The following is a 10,708-nucleotide window of genomic DNA, read 5'->3' on the forward strand; positions in this document are numbered from 1 at the left end:
CTTTATAAATTGGAAATATCAGCTGCAAAAAATAGTTCCTCTATCTCCAACAGAGGCTGAGTATATTGTTGCTACAGATGCAGTTAAGGAAGGTATTTGGTTGAAAAATTTATTAGATAATATTGGCTTTACTAGTAATAATGCTACAGTGTATTCTGATGGTCAATCTGCCATACATCTAACTAGAAACCTTGTTTTTTATAATAGGACTAAACATATAGATGTTAAATTCCATTTTATAAGATATATTATTGAATAAGAGAATAAAGATTGAAAAGGTTTCAACCAAGTATAACCCTATGGATGGGAACTAAAGTTCTTCCTTTATACAAATTTAGGGCTTGTTTAAATATCCTAAATGTTGTTACTAAGGATATTTTTGTAGGTACATAGAGCATATGAAACCATAAGGAGGAGTTAACCCCTAATTCAGATGAAACCTAAAGATGTTAAGCAAGGTGGAGATTGTTAAAATATGCTTAACATCTTATTATTTGAGGTCCAGTGATGTAGCCCAATAAATTGTATTTCCTATGGTTGGCCCATGTGGTAGAATGTGACTCGGTTTGGCCCCTAGTGCTCTATCTCGCATTTACTTAATACACGACTTATTGAATGGCTGAGATGATGACACCTGTTATTGGCTGAACCGTTGGATGCATTATGACCTTTTATATTCTAGTCTCTCTCATTTTTCTGGGTTTGAGGGTTTCAGTCTCTACTTGTCTTTATGATTTCTCTCTCTGAAAACCTTTGGTTTTCATTTGTAATCTTGAGTCTTCTAGTATTCTTGGTGATGTCCAGTGTAAATCATGTTATGGTTAGAGTTTTATTGTTCTTGGGTGAATTGTAATTCTTGGTTACTTGGGGGTAATCTGTAAACGAGAGAAAAAGTGAGAGTTGAGTTTGAGGGCTTTAAGTCGAGTGATTCTTGGGTTTTTGATTCCTGTATTTTGACGCACTTTGCTGGGTTCTAGTGTATTGGAGTGTTAATCACTTAGGTGGATACTCAACGTGGTGATTAGTCCATTTTTGAGTGAACATCCGGACTTACAGACGAAACATCTTTGTGTTCTCTGTGTTTGATTTACTCAATTTAATTTTGGGATTGTTAGATACCAACGTATTATATTCTAACAAGGAACCATGTGATTTCTTGATTCTTGCAGACTATACCAGTACATACACTTGCAACTGGGGTGGACTTCGCCCAAGGGGTTATAATGGAAATTGTGTTGACATTTTCATTGTTATTCACTGTTTATGCAACAATTGTGGACCCCAAGAAGGGGTTCCTTGAAGGGATGGGCCCACTTCTTACTGGTCTTGTTGTTGGGGCCAACGTCATGGCTGGTGGGCCATTCTCAGGGGCTTCAATGAACCCTGCAAGGTCATTCGGGCCAGCTTTGGTCAGCGGGGATTGGACCGATCACTGGGTATACTGGGTTGGGCCACTCATTGGAGGTGGTCTTGCTGGATATATCTATGAGAACTTCTTCATTGTCAGATCTCATGTTCAACTGTCAGGAGAGGAAGTTTTCTAATCTAAGCCCAATCCAATAAGCATATCGAGTGCTCTGTTGTCTATTAGACAATGTTGTTAGTCTGTTTTTAAATTTATTAAATAATTGAGTATTTTCGATGTTACGACTCACAAGCACAAATTCAAAGATATACTCTCGTTATACATGAGAGCATGAAAAAAAGCATTGATCAACGGATGGGATTGTGCTAAGGATAGGCGCTTCTCTTCGTCTAATGTGAAAACACATTTTATGAACACACAACTGGGTTTGGGTTTGAGACTTTCCTTATATGGATCACTTTATCAATAACTCCACCTTAATCTATATGTCGATTAACTTAGTGCAAAATAAACTCTCACTCCAATGTATGTCATTGTCTACATGGCCAACCAAAAAAGAAAAGTTAGTTGTGAGCAAAAAATAAAAGCAGAAATTCAAATTTGCTTAAAACAAAGAACTCAACCATTATTAATGTAAGCTTAAGCAAGACTTAAACTTGCTTAAATGTATTGTTTAACCTCCATGTCTAATGGATTTTATCAAGGTGGATAACCTTTGGATACAATCTCTTTTGTAAAATGCAATCTCACCTCAATATGTTTTCTTGTGTCACGAAAGACATGATTCTTGAGCAACTGATTTGCTATTAAAAGATATAACGACAATATTTTCAAGGAAACTCAATTCATGCAACATACGTTCAACCGAAAATATTTCCTTTACAGTTTTGCTATTGTCATATATTCAGAATCAGCAATAAACAGTGCTAATATATATTTGCAATTGGGATTTAGCTAATACAAGTATTACAAATATATGATATAGCGGACTTCTTGTTATTCCTTTCACTTGCAAAATTAGCATCCACATCCCCTCATTTTAACTCGTCCACTACAATGTTCAAACTCTAAACTTGAATTTGCAATACTCTTGAGTATCTTAGAGCAACTTTAATGCTTTCACACACAAACACACACAGAGTCAATTGAGTAAGCCATATTTCGTCTTGTACACACCATTATATACATCACCGAGCCTATTTCCTTCATTATTGGTGCATTGATCTTTAAGAAACTCAAATGATTAGCTACTGGAACGCTTAAAGACTTGGCATTTAACATGGCAAATCTCTTAAGCGCTTTAAAGTAGATATGGTTTTTGTTTTAGAACCAAAACATATTTGGTTCTATCGATCTCTAACAAAATCTATTTCTTAGTTCTTTTCGGTATTACCAAGATCTTTTGTATCAAATTCTGAATTAATTTTTTTTTATTATGTTATTAATTTATAGCATATCATCTAAATACAACAACAAACAAATATGGATTTGTTTAGTTATTTTATATTTAAATAATTCTAAAACCTAAGGACAACATAAAAATATCAAATGTTTTATTCCGTTGACTAGGATGTTTCTTCATTCCATATAGAGATCATAATTTTTCTTATAAACAAAACCAAATAGGCTGATTCATGATGTAAGCCTTTTCTTCCAACTCACAATGTAAAAAAACAGATTTAACATTTAGTTGTTCTATTTTCCAGTAAAATGAGCTACTAAAGCATATAAAAAACTATTATTCTAGTGTATTCTAGTGCCTTTTTATTGTGTAAAGCCTAAAGCTACTTGTCTGGCTTTAAACCTTACTTTAACCTTATAAATCCACCTAAACTCAACTATAATATTTTCAAGTTTAGGTACTAACTCTCGTGTTTTATTCTTGTACAACGATGTAATTTCTTCTTTCACAACTGCCTACCAAAAGTTAGCTTGCTCATTTTGAATTGCTTCACTAAAAGTTTTAGGTTTTCTCTCAGATTCACTCTTGTCACACACAAGCACATGTAGAAAATATTGCAAGAAACTTAAAATAGAGTGCCACATATGTTCGCCCCTTGTGAGGATAGGAAGATTTGACACTACTTGCCTACACGCAGATAAACTTTACACGAGGAATCATACTTAAGTATGACATATTTGGTAAGGTAGATATTTAGAGGTATATTTATAAACTAACTCAAATTAAAAATCGAACTACTCAAGAATCGTGGCCTAATTAACAACTAAACTACTCAATTATGAGCATTAATAAACAGCTTTCAACTTGTACACAGTACTCTTTAGTTGAGTGTATTATTATTATAATTGATAACTGTTGATAAGGTTATGTCCCTTGCATAATAATGAGCTAAAGTAATATGTCACTTAATATATTAATTTCTACAACGACCCACAATTATTTACAAGATCATAAAAGTATATTTCCCAGTTGTTGCATGCCACCAAAACTTTATCTACTCCCTCCGCCTTAAATGGGCCATTGAAGTAAGTTAGGTCCTCTAATCTTGAATGGCTCATGCATTTATTTTAGCATGGGGTGGCTCAGAGCATGATGCAATTCTGTACAACTGATATATGCCCCTGTTTGGTACTGATAAAAGTCAAAATCAACAATTAATTTTAACTACATATTTTGTGAAATTCACAACTTGTCAACCACGTTTATTAAAATCTACTAAAAATCTTATATACTCCCTACCAAAAGAGAGGTTATATATTTATTTATATGTTTTTTTATTATACTTGTTCAGTTAATTAATGATACCTTAAAGTGTTAGATATGTGTCAAATATATTATTTGAAAGAAATAATTAAATTTGGGAAAATGATGGAGCTGCATCCTCAGGCCAATAAATATTCCTTTCACCAAAGAGTTAGTACTCTTTTTGTATGCCTAGCTAGCTAGGATGGTAACATAACACACCTAACACGAGCTCCCAAGACTCCAGTTTAAGAAAAATATAAACCAGAATTTATGTAGCAAGAGAAAAATTCACTTATGCATAACACAACGAAAACTTAGAAGAAAAATGTCATCGGAGAAAGAAATTAATAGATAATTGAGTTGAACATAAACCCTCACTTGGCATTTAGACGATATTAATACAAATGAAACAATGGAACAAAAAGAATTCACATAGTTCATCGCTTGGCCTCCACACACTTGGAGAGACGATCGAGAAGTGAAATAATGTTTTTCAGATCCTAGTGGACAGGGTAATTGCCTTGGAGTTTCTTCCCCACCCATGAAGGAGAGAGTACAGGGCTCATTTCATATTCTGAAATCTTAATATTTGTATCCATAGCTTCCACATCCTCAATGTAACCTCCCTTTTTTTCTTCAGGCAAAACCTTAACCCTCCAACCCTTAAAAGTTTGATCCAATCCTGCACTATAAACCAAAAATCCCATAACAACAAGTTTTTCTGTCTCTACACTTGCAGCCAAACACCTCACAGGACCTCTGTGTGCATCAATTACTGCAAGACACTCATGAAAACAGCTCCCTTCTTCTCTTCTCCAAACCCTAATTGTTGTATCCTCTGAGCCACTGAATATCAGCTTTTCAATTGCAACCAGACAAAGAACTGCAAATCTATGTCCCTGTAAGAAACCTCCATGATTGTATCTACTTGACATTTTTTCCTTCTCCCAAAAGTTTATTAATCCATCCGAAGAACCTGAATAGAGGAAACATGAGTTTAACGATGTGATTAAGGCCAAGGCATTGACAGGCGAAGGCTGGAATTTTAGTGTCATGGTGAGAGTATGAGAACTTTGGTCATATACTCTCCTCCAAATCTTCACAGAACCATCAGATGAACAAGAAAATACACAACCATCTTCCTGATTTACGACAATTGCATTCACACAGTCATCATGTGCGACGAATGAGTCGACAGAACGATTGTCGGAAACTCTCCATGCTTTCACTGTTTTATCCCATGATCCTGTATACAAAAGCCCTTCTGCATGGAAATAAGCCATGCAAGAGATACAATCTTTGTGCTTTTGGGTATTTGTCTTAGGGAAGATAAGAAAAGAACTTCTTCTTTTAGGTAAGGTAATAACCTTTTTGGCCTGAAAATTTTCAGCCACATTTATGTTCCACCTTCTTACCTTGTTGTCCCTATGTGAAGTGAAAAGGATGTTACCATGGGCTAAAATTGCCCGGACGTCGCCATAACTTGCCCGGAGATAGCCTCTCTCGGGGCAATCCGGTTGTCGCCAAGCGCGTATTAGGCAACTCTCGGAGCCGGTGAAAATCAATCCACGTGAGACAGCGATGGAAAATATGTTGCCTTCTTGGCGGTGGAGGGAGGCGATGCAGTGGTGGAGGAGGGAGGGTGAGGGTGTTTGGAGAGGGGAAAGTGTCCATGGGGAGTCAAGGCTAGGGGATGGCATTAGGGTGTACATGTTGACATTAGGTGTAGAAGAAGACATTGAAGGGCTATAGGGTACGTGATCGTGATCGTGATCGTAATCACGATCGTGATCGTAATCAGAAATTTGACGGTGGGATTTGAAGGAAAGATGAGGTGGTGATGATTGATTTGCTCTTGTTTCTTCTTCTATGAAGCTGTAGAGGTTTCTCTTGCCATAGTATTCCATGGTGAGGAGAAAAGGGATGCTAGAACAAGATTTAGGCTTGTATATATATAGACTCACCATAAATATATATTAATAAAGGTGAGTTAAAACGTGCGTGCATATATTTTGTCCATTCTGTAAAGATATTGAGCCTTCTTGTCTTCACGTCCAACCATATGAAATGAAGTCTTATTTATCTGAGTTATTTAGAAATTTGAAGTAAAATATACTTATTTTTACAAAATCCACATCAGACCCTAAAATTGATGGCTTCAATTTTCAATTTCATTATTCATTCATAGACATCTATGAAGTTTAAACATCTATTTCATGTTGTGAAAGGAACCAACTTTTGAAGCAAAATCAATTCATTTCTGGACACATGTACCTTAAGCAGTACCAATTTCAGTAAAGACTCGAGACAACTTTCAGAATCCTAACCGGCGTTGGTTAGATGCGGGAATTTTGAAGCTGAAGGCTAGGGGACCAGATGGAAGCATGATCCTCAACCTCCTAAGATCACTTGATTAAACTTAAGTTTATAGATATAAACTGAACCATTTGGACTTGGGACGATCTAGAATAGGGTCGGATTCATAATTGAATTCAAGATCGGGCTAATACGCGAAAAAAAATTTACACATTAAAAATCTGTTTAAAAAAAAGAGAGAGAGAGAAAAATACCCTAAAAAAATAATTGGGCCTGCTGTGGGGTTTGGTGGGGGGCGGGGGGGAGAGTACAGCCCAGCCAGTCCCCCCACCCCACCCACCTAAATCCATCCCTGAAGGTCCAGCCATGCATGACGTCCTATTCAGAGGACCACATGTACTTAACAGTTCACGTCACATATATAGATACATGCAAGTTTCAAGAAAACTTTCACTTGTATATTTAAAAAGAGGTTGAACCCTAATCTTGAGGATCTCTATCGTCCCGTCTCTAGAGTTTTGTGAAGGAGATAAATTGCGGAATGTGTCCCAACAGACCAGAGAATAAGAGTTGTCTGTACACTGCGCCTACAAGGAGTCCAATTCCATGTTTAAGGAATCGAATCCCCACATTGCGACTGCCAGCAAGGCATGAAATAACATCGCTCGTGTCCTTTGCACCACTGAGCTATATCCTGAGGGGGCTTTCACACCTATATTTTTCAATATGTTAAGAGGGGTCTCTATATCTAATTTGTGGGAGGCAGCGGCTGGAGCCATGTGAATCCAAAAGCTTTGTTAATTTGCTTTGATATGATATTACACATTTTTATCTAAAAGTTTAAGCCGTTAAAGATGATTACATGTAGATCATCAACACGATAAGAAAAACAAAAGAATTCTTGTTAATTTTATCGTTGAGCCGTGATACCAAATATGTGCTTACAATGTTTGATATAAAAGGTATAATAAATGGAAAAATTCTTGAAGAAATTAGCTATCAGAATTAAAGTGGACCCAATAAAAAAAAGACCGAAAACATGTGTTGGCCGTCAATTTGCAATATCTAAGCTAAAAAATGCAAAATGGTACAGTGCTGCAGCTGTATTGGATCAAGAATTTATGGAACTTTACCAACTCTTTTGGTTCTTTAATTTCCATTTTCAAGTCTGCAACTAATCCCTTTTTTGATTATTTATTTTATGGTGACTGCTAACTGAAGTGTTGACAATAGAAGAGACAATCAAATTAAAGACTGCATTTATCTTCAAATTGGCAATAACCATGGAATACCTGATATTAAATTCTAAAAATATGTGAACTTATAGGACGTAACGTGTCTAAAAATGAAGTCATATTGTAAAGAATATGATAGTCTAGAGCGACGGTCAGAATCTCCAATGATCTTGTTAGAGTTAATATTTTAAAAAAAAAAAAGAAAAAGAAAAATGGTTGAACTTCAACCTTGAAGACCCCCACCGTCCCGCCCCTAGAGCTTTGTGAGGGAAGTAAATCGAGGGATGTTCTCCAGTAGGCCAGGGAACAAGAGCTGTTTGTACACTGCGCTTACAAGGAGTCCAATTCTATGTCTCAGGAATCGAATCCCCACACTGCGGTTGCCAGCAAGGAGTGAGATAACCTCACTCCTGTCTTTTGCAACACTGGACTATGCCCCGGGGAGTTAATATTTGCTATACATAGGGGCGTTTGTTTCCCATTTTTGTAAAAATAAGAATGAAAAATGTAGTCGTTATGGATCCCACACAAGAGATAAAAATTTAAATTTGGTGGCTTGATGTGTTGGATAACGGTCATATTTTTCATTTTAATGAGGAAATAATGGAAAACAAAAAGGAGCATAATTGAACTGTTGCAAATAATATGATTATTAGTGAATGATAATTATGTCTTTATAGTCCTAATTTTATTATCATTGTATTTCTAATTCTTTCCTATAAATATAGAGTTCTGATTTTCAATAAAACTAACAGGTCTATGAACTTCTTTTATTCACCTCTCTTTTATCTCATTTTATAATACATTATCAATATGATTCTCTTTAAAATTAAGGTAGTCATATTTTTTATATTCGTGTGTATGGTTTGTAAGCACATCCATACTAATGATTATATTGTCATATATATAATGATTATTTGTATGCAATTAGTCATGAATTAATCTTATCCGTTTGTATGAAATTTATCATGAATGGATGAAACTGCCATGAATTCCCGATTATTTATATGCAATTAATCATGAATTTTTATGCAATTTCATATCCTGTTTGCGTAATTGATGAAACTGCCATGTCTTTGAATTAATCATGTTTGCATGCAATTAATCATGAATTAATTAATGGATTCTTTCTACTCAAATTGCTGAACGCAATTTACATAACCACGCAATCTGTGAATTGGTTTTTGCATGTCATAATTATCAAACTTTTTTTTCCCCACCCGATTATTTATATGCAATTAATCATGAATTTTTATGCAATTTCATATCCTGTTTGCGTAATTGATGAAACTGCCATGTCTTTGAATTAATCATGTTTGCATGCAATTAATCATGAATTAATTAATGGATTCTTTCTACTCAAATTGCTGAACGCAATTTACATAACCACGCAATCTGTGAATTGGTTTTTGCATGTCATAATTATCAAACTTTTTTTTCCCCACTCAATTCATGCTAATAAATTCAAGCCGATATTTGCGTGTGTATACAGATTAATTAATATTATCGTTGTGGTGTACAATTTAATGTTTCATCCTCGTTTTTTTTTTTCGATCCACTTATTCTTTTTCGCCGACCCCGACTTTCATTCCTTTATTATACTTATACTATATGCTATTCTACAAATAAAACATCAATTATTAAATTTAGTCTTAATTTTTATTACTCTGAAATAACACAACATTATAATTAATATTCCAAGTGAATATTATACGTGGCTGAAGAGCATGAATTATAATCTTCGATATTCCAAAAGAATATTGATCTACCGCAGATGTAAAAGCAATGGTAAAATATAGACTCCGTTTGTTTCCCATTATTTGATCAAAAAAATATGACTGTTATCCATCATATCAAGCCACTATATTTGACTTCTTCCCTTTTGCGTGGGTTCCACAACGGCTATATTTCTCATTCTTATAAGAATGAGAATCAAACGGGATCATAATGTGCTCTCGAATTAGCACATTATAATTTTCTTTAAGGCCATGTTTGATAGAGGTTAAATTCCATGAAAAATGGAAATCATTTTCCAACTTCCACTTTTTATGGTGTTTGATAGATCTTTTTTCTAGGGAAATCATTTTCCATCTTTCTTGTCACTTCACCCAAATTCCATCTTTTACTTGAAAATCAATTTTCACCAATATGGTGGGAATTGAATTTCCCAGTTACTATTGACATTTTTTTCGTATTTTTTTTTTCAATGAAAACAAATTCTATTTCTAATTGTAAAAAAATATTTTCCTTTAATTGACAATTTTTAAATAAAATAAAGCCAAACGAACACTAAAAGATAGATGATTTTCTTGAGCTTTTTTTTTTGGCAATAGAAACAAATTCTATCCCCAATACCAGTAAATTCTTTCTTTTTAATTGATAATTTTCATGTAAAATAAAGTTAAACGAACACCAAAAAAACGCTTTTATTTCAACATTTTTTATGTGAAAAATTATACCAATCAAACACAATAACTTACAATTCCCAGCAAAATAATTTTTAGGCAATTCAATTTCCTGAAATTCGTTTTCTTTCCATCCAAATTTCATTTTTGCAATCAAACGGACTCTAATATTCTAGTTAGATTTTACTTTCTCTTAACGAGCAAAATACTATAATATCTAAAATAATATTGACCTATTATTCCAGAAAAAGCATACTTTTATATTAAATTAATATACTAGAAGAATAATTAGTTGTTATTCTGAATGAAATACGATTTAGACATTTAAATATTCCAGAGGACTAATGTGGAATTGTTTGAATCAATTAATACAAATCAATATTCTAAAGAATATTGTGTTGCTATGAAAGAATCACAATTTTACATTTATTAATATTATTAATGAATATTAAGTGGTCATTTTTGAAGACTAACAAATCTAGACATTTTCAATGTAAGCTGAGGTTGTAAATGGATCGGATATGGATCGGTTCTGTCCAAATTCGATTCGATCAGTTAAGAAAATTATCTTATCCGGTCCGATAATCAAGCGGATATTTGATTGTTAAATCCATATCCGATCCGTTGTGTTATCGGATATTCGATCCGATAATCCGATCCAAAATTGAAAAAATTAAAA

At 34.2% G+C, this 10,708-nt stretch overlaps 2 protein-coding genes across 2 annotated transcripts; one reads left to right on the forward strand and one right to left on the reverse strand.

The window, feature by feature from the left end:
* Positions 1–545: 545 nt before the first annotated feature.
* Positions 546–1,752, forward strand: LOC111385261 (aquaporin TIP4-1-like). The gene has a single exon (XM_023009638.1). The coding sequence runs from the start codon at positions 1,224–1,226 to the stop codon at positions 1,542–1,544; it is 321 nt and encodes a 106-aa protein (XP_022865406.1). The 5' UTR covers positions 546–1,223; the 3' UTR covers positions 1,545–1,752.
* A 2,635-nt stretch (positions 1,753–4,387) lies between these two features.
* Positions 4,388–6,085, reverse strand: LOC111385274 (protein JINGUBANG-like). Its single transcript, XM_023009655.1, has one exon. The coding sequence runs from the start codon at positions 6,038–6,040 to the stop codon at positions 4,574–4,576; it is 1,467 nt and encodes a 488-aa protein (XP_022865423.1). The 5' UTR covers positions 6,041–6,085; the 3' UTR covers positions 4,388–4,573.
* Between the last annotated feature and the right edge of the window lie 4,623 nt (positions 6,086–10,708).

The sequence above is a fragment of the Olea europaea genome, unplaced genomic scaffold, assembly GCF_002742605.1.
Source record: "Olea europaea var. sylvestris unplaced genomic scaffold, O_europaea_v1 scaffold311, whole genome shotgun sequence".
Taxonomy (NCBI): Eukaryota; Viridiplantae; Streptophyta; class Magnoliopsida; order Lamiales; family Oleaceae; genus Olea; species Olea europaea.

Coding starts and splice junctions, on each gene's coding strand:
- LOC111385274 (XM_023009655.1), bottom strand. CDS start 6,040: ATGGTGAGTCTATATATATACAAGCCTAAATCTTGTTCTAGCATCCCT.
- LOC111385261 (XM_023009638.1), top strand. CDS start 1,224: ATGGAAATTGTGTTGACATTTTCATTGTTATTCACTGTTTATGCAACA.